The 24,413-nt window shown below is 36.0% G+C and overlaps 1 protein-coding gene and 1 long non-coding RNA gene across 4 annotated transcripts in view; both read right to left on the reverse strand.

Annotated features, from left to right (window-relative positions):
- Positions 1–24,413, reverse strand: part of LOC101156842 (roundabout homolog 2) — a 125,517-nt gene that overhangs the window by 30,577 nt on the left and 70,527 nt on the right. For 2 of the 3 annotated variants that reach the window (XM_023962382.2, XM_023962380.2), the window contains exons 6-13: positions 22,906–23,042; positions 20,077–20,088; positions 19,458–19,582; positions 15,556–15,727; positions 12,309–12,514; positions 1,126–1,207; positions 846–1,011; positions 94–260 (exon numbers count right to left, since the gene is read on the reverse strand). In XM_023962382.2, the coding sequence (XP_023818150.1) occupies positions 94–260; positions 846–1,011; positions 1,126–1,207; positions 12,309–12,514; positions 15,556–15,727; positions 19,458–19,582; positions 20,077–20,088; positions 22,906–23,042 (1,067 nt within the window). The remainder of the gene's footprint in view (positions 1–93; positions 261–845; positions 1,012–1,125; positions 1,208–12,308; positions 12,515–15,555; positions 15,728–19,457; positions 19,583–20,076; positions 20,089–22,905; positions 23,043–24,413) is intronic. The other variant, XM_023962381.2, reaches the window with a different exon arrangement.
- Positions 7,506–9,363, reverse strand: LOC144983645 (uncharacterized). The gene is made up of 4 exons (XR_013647401.1): positions 9,223–9,363; positions 9,019–9,080; positions 8,112–8,207; positions 7,506–7,622 (listed from the first exon to the last, which is right to left on the reverse strand). It is a non-coding gene; the product is annotated as an uncharacterized LOC144983645 (long non-coding RNA).

Here is a 24,413-nt window from a genome sequence, read left to right on the forward strand (position 1 = left end):
AACGATTGAAGAGTTATGGTAATCCAAAGAATGTAAACACTGAAGCTAAAGCTCTTGTGTTAAAAGGGTTAGGAGCCAGTCTCATGTCTTTACCTTGAGTGCGGACAGGGTCAGACATTGGGCTCGGGTCACCCAGTCCTTGAGCATTGACCGCCCTGATGATGAACAGGTATACAGTTTTGGGCCGAAGGTCCGTTACTGTGAACTCGGTGGTCTTCACGTGGTCAGCCACGGTTTGCCAGCTGTTGCTCACTGATTGGCTAACAAGAGGATTAATCGGATAAGACTGTATCAGAAGCTATTCTGAAATGAAATATCAAAATGACTCATGAAATCTTTTGAAATGCTTCCTGTCTGTATCGAAAAGCATTTGCTTTAGTGAAAGGGTTCATAAAAAGAAAAACGTGAATAAAACTATAACATTCAAAAGTAATAAATAAAAAAATAAATGTAAAAAACAGGATAATTATGTATTAATAATAATAACTTTAAATATATATAATAATTATTGTAATGTATCGCTGTTACTATATTATTTTTATTGTATTTATTTATTTTTTACTATGTATCTTTAATTTTTTATCATTTCATTTTATTATTTCGTTTCATTATAAATATAATACTTATAAATATAATTATGATGATTTTACTAATGATTTTATAATAATAATAAAAATGAAATTTGATGAAATAATAAAAATGAAAGCAAAATTAATCTATATGGGTCAATCAAAAAAGTTTCTGGCTGCCGTGCTTAAATTCCCCACAGAGACGCCCACATCTGTAATTGCCATGAAAGTTTGGGGTCACTAAACGCTGCTCTGGGACATAGGTCACACACACACCCGAAAGCCTCGATGACATAGGAGGACACAGGGGAGCCCGCCTCTGGCCCTGGTTCCCATGACAATGAAATGCTGCTCTTGGTTACATTAGTGACCTCTGGCTTAGAGGGGGGCCCAGGGAGAGTGGTTGAATTGTGGAATACAAAGTCTATAGGGTCCATGGAGTCTGGGGAAGCAAGGCAGATGGAAATAACATTATAGAAAGCAAAGAATACCAAGCAGTGACTTGTTGAATAAACTAAAAGTATATTGGATTTTATTTGTTTCCAGTGAAACAGACCTCTCACATCCAAATAAGCACTCCATGAAGTTTCCCCACTGGAACTGGTGGCAACGCAGGTGTACAACCCGGCATCAGACAGCTGAGGAAGACAAGAGCTCAGATCATCTCTCAAGTTCTTCAATGTTCAACAGGATCACTTTTAACTAATTCGTCTGATTGGAACCCATAACAAAATAATACACCACACCTTTTAAACTTCCTAATGAATGTTTTGTAAGGATCTTTATCACTAGTAGTACAGCCTTAAAGATGTATCTTATTTTTTGGAGTAAATTTCACGTTTCTTTTGCATAGTTTGCCCAGGGGTCTTATATAATAATATAATAATAATAATAATATTAATAAAAATAATTCATAACAATAAACTTTATTTTGAAAGAACTTTTCCAAATCCAGATTACAAAGTGCTGTACAATTAATATGAGACAAAATCAGGATTAAAAAACAGTTTCCAGTATATATAAGTAAACCCAGCACACACACGAAACGGTGATAGCAGTTAGAATAAATAAAATCAATAAATTAGTAAAATCAATAAAATCAATCAAATCAAATGTTTTAATTTAAGAACCAGTAAAATCATTAAAAGCACACCTATAGAGGTAGGTTTTTAAAAGAGATTTAAAAACTGGTAGGGACTCAGTGAGCCTGATCTATTCAGGGAGACTGTTCCAGAGTGTTGGGGCTCTTATAGCGAAGGCCCCGTCTCCCCTGGTCTTCAATCTAGATTGTGGGATTGTTAATAGGCCTTTTGCCCAAGATCTAAGATTGGGACCAGGTACATAAAGAATGAGGAGATCAGCTATATATTTAGGGGCCAGCCCACAGAGTGCTTTAAAAGTAATCATTAAAATCTTAAAATCTATTCTAAAATGGGCTGGGAGCCAGTGCAAAGACCCTAAAACTGGAGTGATATGGTCCCTCATTCTGGTTCCGGTTATGAATCTGGCGGCAGCATTTTGGACTAACTGGAGTTGATACACACTCTGCTGTGAAAGGCATGTGTAGAGTGCGTTACAATAGTCCAAACGGGAAAAAATAAAAGCGTGAATCTCCATCTCAAGACATTTTTTTGATAGGAAAAGGGTCATCCTGTATAACCTATGTCTTTGCCAGAAACAAGATTTGACCACCGATTTAACATGCGTCTCCAAATTCAAATCAGTATCAAATATCACCCCCAGATTTCTGCAGCTTGAAAAAAACATTGTTAGACAGAGACTCCAATTTCTGAGCCACGCCATATCCGGCCTCAACTGAACCAAAAATAATTACATCATAATAATTACATAAAGTTGAGTATCATCGGCATAAAAATGAAATTTAAGGTTATGTCGACGTATTATCTCCCCCAGTGCTAATGTGCGACTTATATGAGATTTCACTAGAGGCCCCTGTATGTGTGTGTGTCAGTGTTTCAGACTCACAGCAGCACCACTTAGTCTCAAGCTATGTTCACACCATCTTCTGCAACACGCATTCAAGCTAGGATTTCCAATGAATAGTCTATGTGAACGTGTGATGGATATGGGACTGGGATGTTATCATCACTGGAGGAAACCAATGAAGAAAATGAATGTAAGTTTTTACCATTTTTTTTTCTTTCATTGGCCAGTTTTAAAGTTTCCTCTCATTCACTCATCAGATTTTTGTGATTTGTTTCGCGTGTTTCGACCTCCCGCTTTCAAAACCCTAAAAATCAACTGTCATTACGCAATTTTTATGACTGCTTTTGGGCTCTATCAACTAAACGTGTGGCCACTGAACATGCGTTGAAGGTCAAACCAGTTGAACTTTGAGCACTCAGGGACTTTGATTGGGTAGTGTTGAATGGATGGCATTCCTTCCAATCGTTTCAAAATTAATCACAGAGAAGAAATTAATAATTGCGGTTTGTGTCCGGCTGGAACTCTATGATAGCAAGTCTATCATATATCAGAATAGAGCTGTGAAAGAAAAAGTCTAAAGCAAGATTTCCACCGCTTCGACATTTTGCACCAACCCTCTTTTAACTGTAGATGGCAGACATGCCCTAGTAAACAGTTGGAAAAGAAAACAAGAAGCCCCTCTAGTCTTGTTCAGTGTGAACACCACATGCTAAACGAGTGTTATATGCTACAGTTCACACCGGCTTGCGAGCGTGTGTTTGTGCAACCATTTTCAATGAAAAGTCAATGTAAATGCACATGTATGCACCTTTAAGGCATCCATATTCAAAACGCTTGTGTTCATGAATCACTACCATTTTTAAGTCAGTTTTCAGGCTCTACGTACAAAACGTGCGGCGATTATACGCAAGTCAAAAGTTAAATTAGTTGAACTTTGACCAATCAGGGACTCCGATTGGTCGTGATGTTTGGGTAGCATCTTTCTCAAAAAATGGAAGTGTCAATCAGTTGAAAATTAATCATAGAGGAGAGATGAATAATTGCAGTTTGTGCCCTCCCGGATGCATGCAGCACCAAGTCTATCATATATTGGAATAGAGCTGTGAAAGTAATGGTTTGGAGCAAGATTCACGAGATTTCGCACTAAGCCTCTTTTTTCTGTAACTGAGTACATGTGCTAGTATTGGATAGCAACAGACCTGTGTGAACACCATATGCTAAAAGTGTTTTCAAAAACCCATGTTCAGCACATCCTTGAATGTGTACGTAGCATCAGAATGTGTGTTTAGCGCGTCCTTGAATGCGCATCAAATGCCCGATGTGAACGTAGCATGTTCTTTATGTTATGGTTATCGGAATAATTGTAAACAAATATACCTCCTATTTATTATGAAGCTAAATCAGCATTAATGGCAGTGAGGGGTGCAGATATTCAACCAATTATTGGTATTAATTCCCTTATTTTGTTATACAAATTTCTACCAAAAGTGCAACTTACACTGTACATGATTTTTTTTTGGCTGCTGTAACTTATAGTCCAAAAACTCTAGTTCTCTATTGCTGTTGAGCACACAGCAACAGCCTCTGTAACTGTGATCCCCTACGGTTTCTCCAATCCCTTACGCCAGTCTGGCCTTTTGAAGGAGGTTTGCAGCTAGTAGTACAGTAAAAATGCATTAACCTCCACTGGCCCGCATTTGGCACGAGAAAATCTGTTGAGTGGATGAGAGGAAACTTTAAAACTGGCCCATGAAAAAAAAAATCCTAGTAAAAGCTTACATTCATTTTCTTAATTGATTTCCTTCAGTAATGATCACATCCCATTCCCATATCCATCAGCATTATCATCACTACTGCTGACAGGGGAAATAAGAGATATGACAATGTATTTTACACTAGCAATGTTTTAGGAGCCTCTGACAGCAAGAATAAGAGTAACAGGAGAGTACTTTGACACTGTGGCAGGACACCGTATATTGTAGATTTTCTATTCTACTATCCCAGTTAGACTCCACCTCACTGGTTGCTGTCCTCAAGCCCTGCAGCGTAGCTGCTGCCTCAGAGATTCAGACTAAAAAGCAGCGTTTAACGGCTTATAAAAATCAATACTTGCTATTAATCTTTAAAAGCAACTGAGGGTACTTGTCCCTTCGAATCATATTCAGTTGACATCATCTGACACAAGAAGAAAATCTGGACTGTCAGGATGTAAAAGGCAAAGAAAGAAAGAAAAATAGCGATTTACGTTTTTGTGAGAAAGAATCTGAGATTGTTGTCAAACAAAAAAGTATTTTCCTTCACTAGTGAACACAACAAAAGAAGAATTTAAAATAAGACCAACATTGTTTTATGTATGTAAATGAAATTGAGGTTAGTATGAGGGGCCGTATAAGACATTATTTATTCTGAACCATTCACATTCATACATTCTTGCTCTCACAGTCATATATACTCTCTTTCGCATACATATATTCTCTTACGCATCCATATATTCTCTCTCTCACATTCATACATTCTTGCTCTCACAGTCATATATACTCTCTTTCGCATACATATATTCTCACTTGCACATCCATATATTCTCTCTCTCGCATGCATATATATTCTCTTACGCATTCATATATTCTCACTTGCACATCCATATATTCTCTCTCTCGCATGCATATATATTACTTTACACATACATACATTCTCACTCTCATTGTCACTCTTAAAAAAGAATGTATGTATGTGAAAGACAAGTATATATGAACGTGTGAGGAAGAGTTTATATGTGTGTGTGAGAGAGGAGTATGCATGAAACGGAAGTTACTTTGCATGAAAAGGAAGGCACTTTGAATGAAAAGGAAGGCACTTTGAATGAAACGGAAGGCAGATGATTTCTCGTGCTCTGATTGGACGAGAGGCCGCCACCTCCCATTTTGAACAGACGCTAACACGAACCAATAAGAAGGCCATCGGAACCTTAAGAAATATTTTATCTTCACCTCAAGTGGTCACAAATCTGTCTGCATCTCTAGAGACACAAAGGAATGTCTCAAATACCAATAATGGTAATAGAAGTGCCACCGAAACAGAAAATCCGTATCCACCTTATTCCTAGCCCCCATGAGCCTTTGCGTGAATTATGGGCGACACTTCCTGTAGACGCTGGAACACGCATTTACATTAAAACAAATTCCTCTTGTTTTCAATCCATAACTACATATAAATGTGGGAAAACCAGCTGTCATTTCTTAAAAAAGGCAACGGTGAGGTGGAGATGAAATATTTGTTAAGGTTCCGATGGCTGCAGGACCCCCGTGGCTACTTCTTGCCGGTTCTTTTTTTTTTTTAAATAAACTTTATTAACAATATCTTGCACATACAAAATACCAAACACAAAACTCCACTGTGTGCAAAATACAATCTTCACGTTCGCCATGAGAATGAACAAAAAAAAACATAATGATAACCATGTAAAACAGGTTATGCAAAAAGAAAACAAAAATAATAAGGCAAAGGAATCTGTTAAAGTTTCAGGAGAGACCATGTTTCAACTGTTCTGACAGCTTTTTTGTTAGTGGAAGATTTAATACTGTTCACATACCAAACCATTTCTTTCTGAAAAACATAAAACACGGTTTTTTTGTTGGCATATTTACACTTGTGTATAAAGTATTTAGCCATAATTATAAGTAAATTAACTACATATATTTTTTCTGCATTAAGTCTTTCTTGTGTAAAATATCCAAAAATAATATGCTCGTAAAATAATCTATAATCTTCACATAGATGAGTTCTTATAAAATGTATCACATCTTTCCAAAATAGTTGAGTGAAAGAGCAAAACCAAAAAAGATGAGGCACAGTTTCTGGTGAGGAATGACAGAATGAACAGTTTATGTCCAGATCTTTTTTAAACTTAGTAAAGAAATGTTTCACTGGATAAAATTTGTGAAGAATTTTGAAAGAAATTTCTCTGATTTTATTGGTGATGAAATACTTTTGTGGCAGGGTCCAAACCTTTTCCCACTGAATTCTACATCCAAAGCTGTTCCAGTATGAGATAACATACGGTTTTGTGGCAATCTCATTTTGAAACAGAGAACGGATACTTTGATTATTCCTGCTAGCTGAAAAACATACCTTTCCACAACACAAGTCTGTTAATTTGGGATTTCTTGCTTGTTCATGTTAGCGTCTGCACTGTAATCCCTAGCGAGTTGACTGAACTTAAAAATTATTTTGTAACAGATTACGCAACAGTTAAGTTATATTATTAAAACTTTTAAGTTAACATTTATTAAAATTCATATTGTCAGTTGGCTTACATTTGTATTATTTCATATAAAAAATATTAAGATTCCTCAACTTATAAAAGAGAGATTATTTACTTAAAGTTTTTAATATTTTCCAACTAAAAAACGCTTTAACTAACTATATTTTTATATTACTCAACTCATAAAATATGTAAAATTCACTCAAATGCTTTATAAATTCTTTAACTCATTAAATGTGTAGCATTGAAAATATTTAAAATTCTTCAGCTTAAAATGTATTCTAAACAGAGATATTGATACTGCCCCACTACATTTTAAAAGCTAACATTGATAAAAACCAACAAACGTGAAGGCCACACAATAGTGATTGCTTAATACACTTTTTTTAATTGCTCTTTAAAAAAAAGCACAAATATCAAGAGGATGAAGAAACAATAAGTGCAATAAAACTGCATTATAAGAGTGCCACACAACATATTGACAAAAAGAGTTGGTTTTGTATTTTACGGCAGAAAAAGCATATGATCACAACAAAACACATTAGTTACATAACACTTAAACCAACAAATAGTCCATTCTGGAAGACTCACTCAACGAAACATTCTTCAGCGTCAATAAATGTCCTTTCAGTGGTTTGCTGTCCTCAAGGCTCAAGACAGCATTCTGAATAAATATGAAGGCAAGTTCAAGTTTTTTGGGGTGCTGTAGGTCCAGAGCATAGATGTCCCCGAAGAGTTACAAGAGATTAGTCAGCCAGATCTGTGGGACCACTGACGGCAGCATCCGGAGCGTCACCACGACAACTGAGAAGATACCCACAGCAGTGTCTGTGAGGTCTGGTATTCTGGAAAATACAAAACAAAAAACACAGATGAGTTCAGACCCTCAAAGATATTCATCACACTAATCTCCAAAACTGACATTCCTGCCATCTGTCAATAGGAATCTTTTCATGCTAACATTCTGTTAGCTTTTAATCAACTGGCTATGATGTTTTAAGGACCAACTCCAATTAAAATTGTGTTTTTAAAAAGTTCTTTAGCATTTTTCTGAAGGAGGACATTTATAAAATAATTTAAGACTAAAGCTTCATTTTTCTTTATTCAAATAATGATGGATCAGGAGCAGAAAAGGTAAACGAAACTCCACTCCTTCCAATCAGGAGTCCCTGATGTTCGCCTTTCATCTTCCGTCTCAGTTTTAAAACCATTTAAAAATATCACTCAGTTTACAAACTACAAACAATTGCCCTATTTATTATGTCACTCAATAAAATCTCAATCAATATTAAAGGATTAGTGAAAACCATTGACAGGGAGTCGTGTGCACTTACTGTACAGGTCTTGAAGAAGTTGGAGGCATCTTCATGCAGATAAACAGGAAGTGCAAGGAGGACAAGTGCCCGTCTCATGTTCACGTCACGCTGGTCCTAAAAGAATAAAAAGAAATATCCATTACCATTGAAGCAAATGCAGAGCAAACACTTCCAATATTTATTTAAGGAACTTTAAGAAATAATAAAATGATACCTTTTCTAGATGTCTATTTCTAGTAAGAGGACAATACAGTGTTTATGTCATGATCCACTTCAGGTCAAAGACCCAAAGTCATTTGAAGGCAAGTTACACCGTGGCTTCTTATAGCTGTTTATAAATGATTTGTTATCCGTTTTTGAATTATGCACATTAGAAATTCACCTGGAGGTCATAAATCCTAACCAAGCTGGCCAGTTCCTGTCTGTTTTGGTGGACTTAGTCTCAGAAAAGGGCAGCTTTAAGTTACACAAACATGTAAAAACTGCACAATTTCCTCTGACTGCATCTACTCTACATAAATCCATTTCAGATCTTGACAGATGAGTTTTCATGGTTTCAAATGATGGAATGGTGCTAATGCAACATCATTTTATTATTGTAATATACTGTCATAAAGACATGACAATATTCCAAAGTGTCTCCACATACATGGCAGTGGAAACACTTTGGAATATTGGCTATGTAGTACTGCAGTATTATATGTAGTACTGCATAGTGCCAAAGTAACAGAACACAACTTGCACCTCCATTCCATTGTGCCACCTTCAGCCTGCAATCTAAATATGTTTAGTTAAATTGTAAATAATTTCAGCTCTATTTAGACCTTTGGCTAGTTAAAATGTGCATAAATGTTTCCATGCTGCCGTATAAATCTAATAATGGTAATAGTTCAGGATGAATGTATTAAATAAGTATAAAACTCACCCACTGACAGGTCTTTTCTGGTGAAATGGTGACTTTCTGGTGAACTTTCTGAAGTTCAGTATCTGAAAAAGTCCAAAAGAGATTTTTCAATGTTAAAAAATGTTTCAATTATATTCTGATCAAAAAACATTTATTGCACTACACAACCTATTGCATTTTTTGTTTTTTTAAAATAGCTCTAGACAAATAACTGAGACAAGTTACCTCGCTGGCCTTGGCGTCTACCTGGAGGTGAAACACTGAACACTCTGTAGTTCGGTACCTGAACACAACACGAGCACGTTGATTAATTTATTTTTACAAAAACCTTTATAACGGAGATCAGTGATTTATAAAAGCTTAAAGCTGCATTCAAAACCCAATGCTTCCATGTAGCAACCAGGCTTAAAACTGTTGGCGGTAGCTCCTCCCACACAACCGTTAGAGGCTTTGAGTGACATTTTTGGACAAATGTCCAGCAGCAAACTTTAGCCACAGACAGAGGCCTCCAACGCGAATTTCACACGCGGATCATGTTTAGTGTGATTGCAGCATAACAGATCATTTCTACCTCTGAAAAAAAAAAAACCTCATCACTGTCGTAACTTACGGGCAGAAATGCATTTTGGGTTTGGCTCGCCATACGTCTGCTATGACAAACTAATCATGTATACATTTCCACATTAATCTCTAAAACAATCATAACACACATATGTTTAAACAACAGTAAACCACATTTACGGTAGTATAAGAGCATTTGTAAAGCATTCATTCAAAATAAACCATGAACGATACTTACTAAATTAAATCAGGGCTGAAGACAAGACGGCACCATCAGCGATGAGGCGGATGGAAAAAAAACCCGAGGTTGGGGCGTCTTGAAGCGGGACGAAATCGCAACGCTTTGCAGAATAATAAAATGCTCGACTTTCAATTTCAAACGTCGCATACTCGCATTCGGCAAATCCAACATGGCCACCTGAGCTAACGTAGAGAAAACGAAAGACCCTCCCACCAGTACGTGATGACGTCATAACGCTACTTCACGGATCTTAAAATTTTTGAGTGCCAGATACAAATAAGCTTTAAAATATTTAGCACTGTTAAGTTAAATTTGAAAAAATCTTGATAGAGCTTAATACTTTATAGTTGAATCAACTACAAAATGACATTTAAGTTGTGTAACCTTAATAGTTATGAGTCAGTACAAGTGATAGGGTTTAGAGTGTGTTCAAAATGGGAGGTGGCGGCCTCTCGTCCAATCAGAGCACGAGAAATCATCTGCCTTCCGTTTCATTCAAAGTGCCTTCCTTTTCATTCAAAGTGCCTTCCTTTTCATGCAAAGTAACTTCCGTTTCATGCATACTCCTCTCTCACACACACATATAAACTCTTCCTCACACGTTCATATATACTTGTCTTTCACATACATACATTCTTTTTTAAGAGTGACAATGAGAGTGAGAATGTATGTATGTGTAAAGTAATATATATGCATGCGAGAGAGAGAATATATGGATGTGCAAGTGAGAATATATGAATGCGTAAGAGAATATATATGCATGCGAGAGAGAGAATATATGGATGTGCAAGTGAGAATATATGTATGCGAAAGAGAGTATATATGACTGTGAGAGCAAGAATGTATGAATGTGAGAGAGAGAATATATGGATGCGTAAGAGAATATATGTATGCGAAAGAGAGTATATATGACTGTGAGAGCAAGAATGTATGAATGTGAATGGTTCAGAATAAATAATGTCTTATACGGCCCCTCATAGGTTAGTATGTTTAGTTTTCTTTTCATTTTGATTCTTATTGAGGCCAAAGTCTAAGTTTGGGATAAAACTACACTCCCCTGGATGAACACACATGAACACGTTTTACACAGTGGCACATGACTCATAAATGAAAGTTTTTCCTTTGTCAATATAAATGATCCAGTAGATTATTTTGGATAAAAAATCCAAATATATACAATTTTTTAGGGCGTTTTTTATTTAATTAAAATTAGCAGCATTGATACTGATCAGTTAAAGCGTTCATTTTTCTGAATTACTTTGTGGCCTGAAAAAGCCCACTATATCAAAGAATTCACAAAAGATTTTTCTTTTCTTTCTGTTTTTTTTTTTTTTTTTTTTTTTTTTGGGGGGGGGGGATTAAGATGTTTTTAAAACCCTTTGATGAAATCCACAGAAAAACATTTTTATATAAATTTTAATGAGATTATTTCACAATTAATGCATTAATTGTAATACATTGAGTGATTTGGTTTCGGGGCAAAAAAAAGCACCTTATTTATTCTGTCTCATATATGATCCACACATTTTTAACATGGTGTAACTGTGTTATAAAGAATTACTTATCAACAAATGTTACATTCTTTCAATACAGCAAGTAGTTATTTAAAACTTGATTAACAACAGGTGAGTGATTTTCACCATAAAGTTTCAAAAATTAGCAAAACATTTTCCCGCCAAAAATGTTTTTTGAGATTTCACGGAGGCAGCCATTTTGAAAAAACAGGAATAGTTACTCTACTGCCCCTAGTGGAATGTTGATGTACTACAGGGCAGAAAACATGGACTAAGATTTATACAGTGGGTTTCTAAGCAATGTTTGGATTGTGCTAATGAGATAGGGTCTAAGAAATGCGCATGTCAGTATCAAACAGATCCAAAAAAAAAGTCAACCCAACTTACACAGCTAAGAGCCATGTTTTTCGGCAATGATGAGGATTTCAAATGTAACTCATCCTTAATACATAAAAATGAATAAAAATCATTAAATTGCATAGTCCATAGATCAGATTGTTTTCAACAAATTTGCATCTGCAATATTTAGTGTAAATCTGCAGATATACAGTACAGACCAAAAGTTTGGTCTGTACTGTATATGTACTACAAATACAAGTACAAGTAAAGCTCTGCATTCCACTATTAGCCTATAGCTGTGTTTTTTTGTCTAACATCCTTCTAGTCACCTATCCTTTTCTGCTATAATTAAGTGTATCATGAAGTATTTTTAAGGAAAATAGAAGTTACAAGCACTTCTGACATAGAGGTGATGCTGTGGTACGGTGCCCTTACGCTGCATTCTACATGTAAGGGCAGTTATAACTAAGGCATTACACAATGCAAAAAATAGCAAAATAGGGGAGCTTATCAATTGCATATTAGTTAGATGACAAGTGGGGCTAGCTATTTTTCTTCTGCGTTTCATTCCTTCTTTCCTGGCCTGAGTTTGCTCAGGGAAAAACCATCCCAACTTCCACCATTCAACTTGTCTGAGAGTGCAATTAACTACCCACCCGAGAATTTTGGATCTGAAGACTTCCGTGCTCCAGTACGGAGAAGCGCGGGTCCTTTCCGAGCAGGTTTGCTCCATTTTTTCTCCAGGTAACTGTAGGTTCTGGATCCCCTGAAGCTTGACATCTGAACACGGACACAGCTCCTAGCGCCTGAGTTTGGTTGGACGGACCTTGTCGAATGATAGGGGGTGGGCGGTCCTTCAAAGCTAAGGTGATAATTAAGAAAAGAATATCATTAGTTGAATAAATGAATGCCATATTTATCGCATAAATTGTCAGCTTTGTGAAAAAAAGAAGTTTTTGACCTTATCCCAAGGTGCTAATTTGCGAGTGGAATAATTGCATTAGTGGTTGCATGAAAATCCGAGGCATCACTGTGATGGATTTGTTGTGAAAGAAAGTGAGTGTTCTGTGAGCGTTTTCGACGGCAGGGCGGTGTACTCGTGGTACTGCATCACACCTTGGAGCCTTAATTACTAGGTAAGGATTAACGATGCTCTACCCTCAGTGCTAATTACCATCTTTTTTATAACACCTTTCACACATTCAAGCCTGTCCTCCCTCCTCTGACTCAGAGCTGCAGCTCCCTTTTAGCAATCCCAGTAAAAAAAAAAAAGCCTGACAAAAACTAAACTCTGAATTAGCATGTCAACGACAACAACAACACGCCACTTTCAAACATGAGCAGCATGTTACATCACCCAGCCGCTCTTCTCTCAAGCGGCCATTTTCAGGGCTAAATCTCCTGCTCACTTCAAGTTTCCTCACCACTGCTCCTCACTGTTATCAGGTGTGTACAGCAGGCTCTTCTTGCTTTATTGTTAATCACGCCTACTTTAGCACAGCTATCGAAACAGCATCGGATTCAAAAAAGCAGAGAAAGTCCGGTGCAACATATGATATAGCGGTTAAAACCTCAGTGGTAGCCATGAATGATAAATTGTTCAACCATTATTAAATTGAGAAGGCTGTGTAGTATTGAAATGTAGTTGGAACGTAAAAGAGCTATTTAGCCTTTTATTAGCTAAAATATTTCTAGATCATTCTACAAAAACAGTTTTTAATAACATTTAATCCTGAATAAATCATCTGTCTGCCATCCTGTCATTAAACTAACGTACTGAGTAGAAATATAAACATTCATCTTTTTCCTGATTTAGACAGACGTCTATAAATAAAGCAATCTATCTGTTTAGGGCAACAACAGTTAGTGTTGTGATGAAACATTGAAATTCATACTTGTTTTTTTTTTTTAGCATTAATCAGCAGCATCAACGTACTATTTAATCCTTATATTGTATTTGGGTGAAAACTGAGCAGTTTCAAGTGTGAAAACGGGTCAATTTTGACCCAAACACAATATAAGGTTTAGGAATATAAGATAATTGCACACGGTTTTATTTTTTTAAGTCCAGCTGGCACTTAAAGACCCACTCTAATAAAAATTGTGTTTCTGGTGTTTTTAAAATGTTCTTGCATTGACGTTTTCTCATAATGGTGAACAAATATAAAGAAAATTAATATTAAAATTCCATTTCTGATTATTTATTTATTCAAATCATAGTGCAAAAAATGCTGTTGGAAAAGGCTTATAGCTGGGATGGCCAGCTACATAATCACATGGGCACATCAACATAAATATAAAATAAAAGTTTTATTTTGAAAGTACAATGGAAGTGTTTCTTTTGAAACCCATACCCGTTTTTCTGTTTTAGCACTTTGTGGTATGCTTTTACTGTATATGAAAGGTGCTACATGAATAAAGTTTGATTGATTGATAATAGTTGATGGTAAAATTGATGCGTTGACGGACTGGAAATAGAACTCCTGCATCAAGTTTACGTTGCGATAGCGGAGGGACGGATATCAGATGCAGACGTGACGGAGGCGGTGCAAAGATTGGGATAGATGAAAGAATGTTCTATTTTTTGTGTCAACACAAAGGAGGTGTAGCCCGCTTGGACCAATGAAGATCAGCCTTCAGAGGCAAATTCCTGGTAAACTACTACAACTCTGCAGAAACGATGTGTTAGAATATGACACAGACCAGTGGTCTTTTAATTGTAATCAGAAGACCACTGGGAACACTTTGAAAATAGATCAAAAGATGGCCGGAGTTCGGAATTTAAGTTATAATTATCAAATTAAATTAAATTAAATTAATTTTATTTATATAGCATCTTTCATGACGAGAAGACAGCTCAAGGTGCTGTACATAAAAACAAAAACAAATGCAATAAAATACAATAAAATACATTCAATTAGCCCAGCACAATAAAATACACAAAGACAAACACCAGTGAATAATAAATAAGTGATTAAAATAAAGAAAAACCAGAATTAAGATAAACCAAAATAAAGAGAGACCAGAAAGCGCCGTCTGCCCTGTCCTCCTCTCGTCAGGGGTGTCAGTATAGACCCAAACACCCCAGCCGAGGGTGAGAAAACACTCAAAAACAGTCTAATTTGAAATAAAAAGAATATGTGGTAAAATATCATAAATCTTGATTAAGCAAATAAAATAATAAAATGATGTGCAAAAACATCATTATTGATGAAAGAATGTTCTATTTTTTGTGTTTGATTGATTTGGTTTACATAGAGCGTTATTGTTAAATTCTTTAGCAGCTCCGGATCTGCACTGACCAAGCTTCCAAAATCCTTCCTCTGCATTATGCCAACACTTTACCTATCTTTGTTTTATACCATCTGTCAACACCAGTTTTCCCGTCCTGCACATTTTCCACGTAAAATTTTAATATTGCTTTTTCTCCTTTTACTGACAGAACAAGAGTCATTTCCTCTCCAAAAAAACCCCCAAAACAACAAACACTCCAACAGATGCTAATTTAGCAATGTGTGAGAGAAAAAGCCAAGACACAAAAGGAAGGAGGGGCATGACGGAGCTCCCAGCTGGGAGTGGAACATGCTGACTTAAGGGCTCTGTGAAGACAATGCAAAATGTATTTTTACCATAAAGCCAGCTTTATTAAGACAATCTAAATTATGTAAAGGGAAGTAAAAATGAAAAAGGTGACTGTAAATCACTGGTTTTTAGATTGTATTACTCATTCCTTTTATTTGTGGATAGGCTTTTCTTTTTTGTCTACCTTTTTCCTGAAAAGTGAAAGCTATGGTGGACCTTTTTGGTAAAACAACTTCTTGTATTACAGCGCGCTTCATAGTAAAACTTTTTCCCTGACTTTTAATGACAACCAAGTGCGTATACTTTGGCATTCTGCCTTACCGTCTGCTACCTCAAGCTGAGCCTTGGCCATGATACTACCTGCCACAGTCAGAGCTTGGCAGATGTAATACCCTGCATCCGAGCGTTGTACAGATGAGATAGTCAGCTCGCCGTTCACAGACACAGACACTCGGCTGTCCCCCTGGGCAGACTGATTGGGGAATAGAAGATCCTGCAAGGACAAACAACAGAGGAAAATGTATACAATACAATGAAACAAACTATTGCTCCAGAATAAAAAGTGTATTTTATCCACTTAAAGGTTTGTGGATGTCTTTGACTGCTGGCTAAAATTTGTTAAATACTTTTTTTAAGCCTTTTCTAAAGCATATCTTTTATTTATTTAGGTACTGAAGTATTTAAAAAAAAATGTGTAATTGTAATGGTGGTTTGTATTGACTTACTAGCCGGTAATTGATTTTATCCAATGTGAGTTTCCAACCAACCCTTTTATGTTTTGTGACTTCAGAATCGATTATGCATGTTTTTCAAATTTAAGTTCTATATTCATCATATTTCTTTGCAAGTTGCTGCCTTTTGCATAGTTTGGCTTGGGGTGCGAATCATATTATTAAAAAACAAAAACAAATAGGCTCATGTGTTTATTGTTTTCCCACTAACAACCATTAGAGGGCACTGTAGGTGAGTGTATCAGTGTTTCCTCCTGAGAGCAAAACGCAAAAGAAGAAGCGCCGGGCTTGGATATAGGATATAGTGGCTGTGTCCGAATTCCCACACTAACCCCTAACTACTAGAAATCTAGACAGTGCGTCACTATGTAGTGCCCTGGATTTTAAAAGGAATTCGGACACCATGCTCATTACTTTTATGATTTATTTATTTTTAAATCAACGTCATCAATTTCACAAAGTCCCATACTGGTCCCATGCTTTGTTTAATACATTATCTAAAAAGTGTGACGTATATAGTGTATGAGATTCTTTCTTCTTTATTGAGCCTGCAACTGATGCTCCGTAAAGATTTAGTCCAAAAAATATGGAACGTCTAAGCCTCATAGTTTTAACGTGGTACAAGTTGTGTTATTTAGCTAAATGCATGAAAACAATTTTGAATTTGGTTGATTAAAAAACCTTTAATGATAGTGAATCTGATTTCTTTTTGTCATTTTTGTCAGTTTCCGGTTTTCTTTGGTGACTTTTTATTTAATTTTTCATCAATTGTGCTCACATGTAGGTGTCCTTGATATGAGGTGTATCTTTTGCAGATAAATATTTCTGTATAAAGTGTAAATTCTTAGCAGAAATTTCTGCGGAAACCTGTTTTAGTTCACAGACTTAAAAATGTATTTCAACACGACCTCTTTGAAGTTTGACTACCACAGGTCCTCTCTAAAAATTTCCTATATCATTTTTGTTCAGATTTTTCATCCTTCTTCACTAAATGAATAATCAATAAACTATGAAAAAAATTTGCTATCTATGAGGAAGGTTGCTTTAAAATGTTTTTTTTTCTTCCTATTTTTGTACATTTATTAACTTTCTTTTAAGTAGCATTTTTATGTGTTGGTCGTTATGCAAATTGGGATCGTTGTCATTTAAACAGGGGTCACCTTTCGGCTAATTACCACAATCCACGCTTTCAGTTTCACAAAGTGGTGCCAAAACATTACAGTAGAAACATTATATTATGTTATGCCACTAGCATAGAGAGGAATAGCTTATTGCTCAGTTTAATTAATTAGCTGTCAAAGCAGTTGTTCTGGAACAATGTTCTTGGACAAATTAGACTAAAGTGGAAATGTTTGTCCTTAATGACGGGACCATGTTCAGTGAAAACAAAACAGCAAAATTAGCTTAAATACCAAATCAACCAGTAAAAATCACTGTGGTGGGGGGTTGATTTTTTGTCCACTGACACCACATAAATCCCAACAACACCTGACATTTCATGAGCTAATTGTTCTAGAAGGTTGGTTTGACAGTTTATGTATAAACGAAGGTGGTCTTCAGAGTTATTGGAAGGGAAGCGTGTGTTCAGTTATGTAAGGGCATACTGGCCGACGAAGTATAACTTTTTAACGCACGCCGTGGAAGCCTTCGTGGAACCGTCCACGAAGTGCTATATAAGCATTTAGCTAGCTGCTAGCTTGTCATACGGGGATTTTGTACACTATGGTCGTCGCTGAATTCTTTCACTACTTACTACTTAAGTGCACTATATAGGGTTCACCATTTTGTAGAGCTGTTCAAAACTACAATTCTAAAATCGAGTGCCCTAGAAATTTCCCAGAAATCATCAATGCTAACTAGAGTAGCGAATATAGACCATAATGCATTGTTTTTAAATTATTTTTCATGTAAAAAAAGTATTTTTAATTACTTTTTATAAACTATCAAACTTCCATCTTTAGAATACAGTGGATTCATAAATAGCCGTCATAAAAATGTTCACATTCATTTGCATTTTTTTTTTGTACTTAATGACGTCGTCACGCTTGCCATTTTGAAAGGAAAAAAAAAGAAATGAGAGCGATGTCTGACTTGCTTTTAAAGTCATAGGCACTAGATAGTCCCGCACTATCAAGTTTTTTAGTTTGGGATTATGAAGGGAATCCAAACAAACCCAAATAACTCACTTTAGTTGTTATAATCCTGTTCAACTTTAATCCGGTCTAAATTATTTTTGAAAATCCAACTTTTCCCAACCCTACAGAACAATTTAAAAGAACAATTGTCAATAATCTACTGTATAGAAATGATAGAAATCTACTCATTCAAGACTGTTTATTAATTTAAGTTTGGTCATTTACATTTGGTAAAGGCTGTGTCACACGACCACTATGTACATTATGCGAATTTTTTAAATGCGAAATTTCCATCTTTCGTGAGACATGGGTGATATTCGTAATTCCTAAGAGTGTTTTGTTTTCATCATTCATTGATGTGGGCTGGGTTTGAACAAGTCTTGAGCCTGAATTCAGTCTTGAGCTGTTCAAAAGTTTTTGGTTAGTTAAGAATTACACAGTTTATGTGTATTTTTAAGTAGTGTAAATGCAAACATTATATAAGTCTTGTGCATTTTTGTGTGGTTTTTGCAAATCTGTAGTTTTCCACAACTGTTCCACCTATGTCCACGTCTGCCATTCGGCAAATTTACACATGTTCCCACCGATGAACAACCTTTAAATCATGTATATGGCGCACGTATTATGTTAAAATTACGTAATTAATGCACAGATTTCTGGCCAGATTTGGCTTTTTCATTGTTTACGTGTTCTTTTCGTACTTCTGTAGTTTTAACGTGGTTCATTTGTGATAAATCTCTGAGAATTTTACGTAAGACCACAAATTTTTTCATTTTTTCCATGTTTATTCACGTTTTTGCACAGTTTTGCAAGATGTGCAAAATGTATGAAGTGGATGTGTGACATAGCCTTAATAAAGACAAAAAAAACCCGATTCTGACTCACAATTTAACATAGCTCACACACAAACTGGTGCTCAAAACATTATGTTTTCTTTTGTTCTTGCTGTTTTTCAAATGCTAGTGATTAAAAGCACATTTAAAGTCAAAGAGAAAACTTATGTTGGTTAGTAGAAAAATTATGAGTTTCGTCTTCAGTCATATCTTGCAAATCTGAAATTAACCAACTCTTTTGAAAACACAAAGAGCTATTTATTTCCTCCATATTTGTTTTCCATTACAATGAGTCATATCTATCTATCTATCTATCTATCTATCTATCTATCTATCTATCTATCTATCTATCTATCTATCTATCTATCTATCTATCTATCTATCTATCTATCTATCTATCTATCTATCTATCTATCTATCTATCTATCCATCTATCCATCTATCCATCTATCCATCCATCCATCCATCCATCTACATATAATTCTAATTTTTAAACAAAACCAGCTTAGTCGAAGTCTTCTCACCTTGCTTCCTTCTCGTTGCCAGAAGACAGTAGGCTGTGGTTTGCCTCTGGTCTCACAGGGAAATGTAGCTGTTCGTCCTTGAGCCACGATCTGATCCCGTGGTCGCACCACAAACTGAGGTGCCTCTGAGTCAAAATGAAATAAACCATGACAAAAAGTTAGCATAAGTATATGGTTTGGCCTTATTTCGAATCAAAAGGAAAAGCTACAATATGTGTCCAGCTACAAGCTAAAGAAACTCATGCACAATGTGTTGTTGCTATTTATTTAAAAAGCAGTTGTCTTTCCTGAAAGCCAAACAAGCTGGTTTTTTTTTTATTCTAGAACATCAGAATGAATTATAGAGAATACTCAGTGAACTGCAATGTTCATTCAAGACTTTTAGCCAAAGCACATCAACACTAACAAGATTTTTCAGAAAGGGGAGGTTGCAGATCTACAGCCTCTACACAACTGATCGGGGAAAACAAAGATTTTGGAGAAACAATGCAAATGTGCATGTAAAAAAGTAGTATGATGATTGTGTTTGTGGATTACATCAATGCCACATGCATGCAGAAGATGTGGGTGATCAAAAACAGAGAGCAATGCATGCGCAATGGGATCAGCTCTTACTTACCAACGGGGCGAGCTGGTGACAACAATGGCGAGGGTGACATTGACACACAACACACAGATAAGGAAAGCAGAGGATCGAAACAGAGGGACAGAAAAAGAAAAAAAAATGAAAATTTGAAAAGTAATGAGGTGGAGCTGAGTTTCCACTTATGATGTTAAGGGCAAGGAGGTATTCACCGAAGCAAGTGGGGCTCGCCTTAAAAATATTATTAGGGAGGAAAGGGATGCAAACCCATTCCAAATCATTTATTTAACCGAAAGAACACAGTTTGAAAGATTTGTTTGGCAGACAAACAAATAAAATGACAGCAAACCAGTTAAATAAAAAAAAAAATATATATATATATAAAAAAAAAACAGTTCAACAGTAAATATGTACCTTAAAATCAAAAAGATGATTAATTGAGGTATTATTCATTTTATTAAAATCATATTTACAGTTTTACCTTTCAAAAATGTTATTTTTAACAAATAAATAGATTTATAAAGCTTAGACTAATACCACTGTTTGGATCAATGATAATCATTACTTTCAGGAAATTGAGAAACAAGTGTTGACTGTATCAGAGAACTTGACTGAGTGACCCCTCCCCCTACGCATTCCAAACAGGAAGTACCAGCTGGCTTCCAGAAGCCAAAATCCCCTATGCTTTGTACACCACATTTTCAAGAACTTATCAATGCTCAGCATGACCTTGGATACGCTTTTAGCATACAGTGTTTAAACCAGAGTGTACCCGATACTATACCTGCTACTAGCGTATGTACCTAAAGTTACAAGAGGCTTGGTGTCTTGGCGGTGCAAATCTTGTGAATCTTGCTCCAAGCTTGAATTGGGTTTGAATCAAAAAAGGACGCCATCCATATGCTACTACCAAATCTAAATCCCTGATTGGTGGAAGATCAAGTCGTCTAACTGTCAATGCGCATTCAATGGTCGCACGTATTCTGCGTAGAGCCTGAAAATGGATTAAAACCTGCTCAGCTTCTTGTGAATGTAATGTGGAATACGCATGTTTACATAGACCTTTAATTGGAAGTGGTTGATTGAACACATTTTGCGGAAGACGGTAGGAATGTAGCTTTAGTCATCTATTAAGAAAAACAAACACCTATTACTCATTTGTCAGGTTTGCCCTGCTAGCTTTTTCAACATGTTTTCGCGAATCCTAACTTGTTTTTCAATATGTTTTCTTTCTGTAGTTAAAGTTAATAAAGTTTAAAACTTGCAGATCAGATGTCTCAATAAAAATATGTGATCTCACGTTGAAGTTTGACAGATTCTACCAAGACCACTACCAGTGGTAGGGGTGTGTACTTCCAATAAGCTTTCTCCTGACTGGTGAGAGTGGTTGCCATAGAATTGTTGACCCACACCAATCCCTGTTAAATGGCAATGTCTGGCAGCATCCAGACATTGCAACGTCGCACTAACTCAGTCCAGTTGTCATATACAGTCAATGGAAACAAAACTGTATGTTTCAAGACTGAATACTATTTCAAACTTATAAAAACAACAACTTTTTACACAGTAATGCTGAACTAAATAACCAATTGAAAGGCAGAACCATCAATATTTTGATCAACTTGTGGTACTGAGGTGTTTTGGAAGCGTAAACTTTGTTTTCTCTGCCATATTCCTCTTTCCAGTACATTATAGATTCATCTTGTGGTTTGTTAAATAGACCCTTGTGTCAAACTTTGTGAACTTGTATTTTTATTAGAAAATGACATTAATGTGAAATGAATTGAAAAAAAAAGGAAAAATTGTCTAAACTACAATGTTTTCTTCTGCAGCTACATAGCTGACAACATTCATCCGTCCGTCCGTCCATCTGTCCATCCATTTCCCACCCATTCAGCTATTTTCCAAACCAGAGTAATCGCCTGTGTAGTCATGGCGATGCTGGTGGCTGAGATAGGCTCCCCATGCAGGGGGAGTGCATCCTGGATAGTTTTTTATATTGATATTCTACAAAACACTCCAAATAATAATAAAAAAAAGACTTAACATGATTGTTGTCAAATTTTCTATTTTGTATAACATTCTCATTTTTCTTAAATATTTGAAAACAAAATTCAAACAAATTCTAATCAGTCTGTGTCAAATGAATATGTTTTAATGTAAGTTTTAGTTTTTTAATTAAATTACCAAACGACAACAAAAAAATTGTATTATTCCAAATCCATCACAGCTCATCTGTTCATCGTCTTCAGTTGTAAATATTACTAATTTCCATTAAATGTTAACACTTGCAATAAACTTTGTTATCGTTTGATAATCATCTCCCACTGCTGTGGAACAACTATGGAGCACGTAAACATGACGGGATGAAGCCCCCCCCCCCCAACAGGAGCAATAATGAAAGCTCAGCAGAAAGCTCCGATTTCTTTAGTTTTGGAGGCTGCCTTGAACAATTAACCACAACAGACTGCTGAATGAAAGAAAAGCTTGTAGGCCTCTCAACCAAGGGCCAATAAAATCTATACAGAGAGCAACAAAGAATGATTGTCTTCTGGCCTGTCTTGGGAGAAACAAAAAAAAAAAAAATATATATATATATATATATATATATATATATATATATATATATATATATATATATATATATATATATATATATATATATATATATATATATATATATATATATATATATATATATATATATATATATATATATATATATATATATATATATATATATATATATATATATATATATATATATATATATATATATATATATACGAGATATATATATACGAGATATATATATATATATATATGGGTAGGTAATGAGCTTTGCAGGCAATAGTAGTTACTTACCTCTGATAGTCAAGTAGGCAGAAGCTTCTGTTTTGCCAACACGGTTCTCTGCTGAGCAAGTGAACGTTCCCTGATCGCTGACTGATGCTTTCTTAATTCTCAACAGGAAGTCCTCCTTTTCATATCTGATCTCATACCTAGTGATCATGAAAAGCAGTGACAGCAAATTAGAGAAAGGAAATTCAAGAAAACATCTTGATGAAAGTCAAAGGGCTCATTTCTGTGAAGCAAACACTTTGAGCAAACAGCGAAACTACGACACGTGAACTCGCATTTGATATTTCAGATTGACACTTTGAAAAATGATGTGCTCATCTTGATGAAACAACAACAGATTTATTTTTTAAAGCTAATGTAGAAGGAAAAAAGAAGAGCAATTATGAGAAGATGAAGGCAACGGAAAAAATGGAAGGTGCTTGCAGCTGAAACCCTGATTGTTCCACTATTTCAATATTCATAAAGACCAGCCACCCACTACAGTGTGGGCTGTGCAGCTACATATATGTGTGTGTGTGTCTGAGGGAAGAAGAAAGAAGAAGAAAGAGACAGTCTGAGTGTAAGGGAGTGGCACAGTCTGACTAGCTGAATTTGATGAATGAGCCAAGCAGTAAGACATGACTAATTCATAGAGATGTTCCATGCATCAGAGTGTATCCACCAGTGAAGCAATTGTAACGCAGCAGCACAGCAGTTACGGGGAACATCGCAGCAGAGCAGAGATAAGCGCCTCACAGGGCCAAAAGGCTGAATGAGCGGAGGTGCAAGGAGTCGGGCTCTTCCTCTCTAGGGCCTCTTTTGGCTAAAGAGCTCTTGTGACATTGTCTTGGAAGTTTTGTGCTACGCTCACACCGGCCTCTGCAAAGCGCGCTCAAGCGACCACTTTCAAGGAAAAACCGATAGAAACGTGCAGATATGCGCATTTCTGGCGTTATAAAATCTGGCGTTCACACGTCACTAAGCAGGTTTTTGAGTCAGTTTTTAGGCTCTACGTATAAAATGTGTGGCTATTGATAACACATTGTGAATCAAACCAGTTGACCTTTGACCAATCAGGGACTCTGATTTGGTAGGATTGTATGGGTAGGGTACTTTTTAATTCACTGAAGTGCCAACCGTTTGAAAATTGATTATAAAGGAGAAAAAAATAATTGTTGTTTGTGTCTGGCCGGAATTATATGCCCCCAAGTCTTTCACATGTTGGAATGGAGCTGTGAAAGAAAAAGTCTAAAGCAAAATTCACGAGATTTGCCCCATTTTGACATTATGCACCAATCGTCTCCAACTTTGATTACATGCGCTGTTATTGACCTGTATGAACCACTATAGGCTAAATTTAAAAACCCACGTTCAGCGCATTCTTGAACGCACCACTCATGCCAGGTGTATACATACGTAGCATCACTGTTTCAAAGATGGACAACAGATCAAGTGGTGTTCAGTGGCCTAAATGGTCAGGAAAAAGTCACATTTGAAAAAAATGTTCTAAACTGTAGCACAAACTGTGTGTG

This window comes from Oryzias latipes, chromosome 14, assembly GCF_053564925.1.
Source record: "Oryzias latipes strain Hd-rR chromosome 14, Olatipes_Hd-rR_3.1".
In the NCBI taxonomy this organism is placed as follows: domain Eukaryota; kingdom Metazoa; phylum Chordata; class Actinopteri; order Beloniformes; family Adrianichthyidae; genus Oryzias; species Oryzias latipes.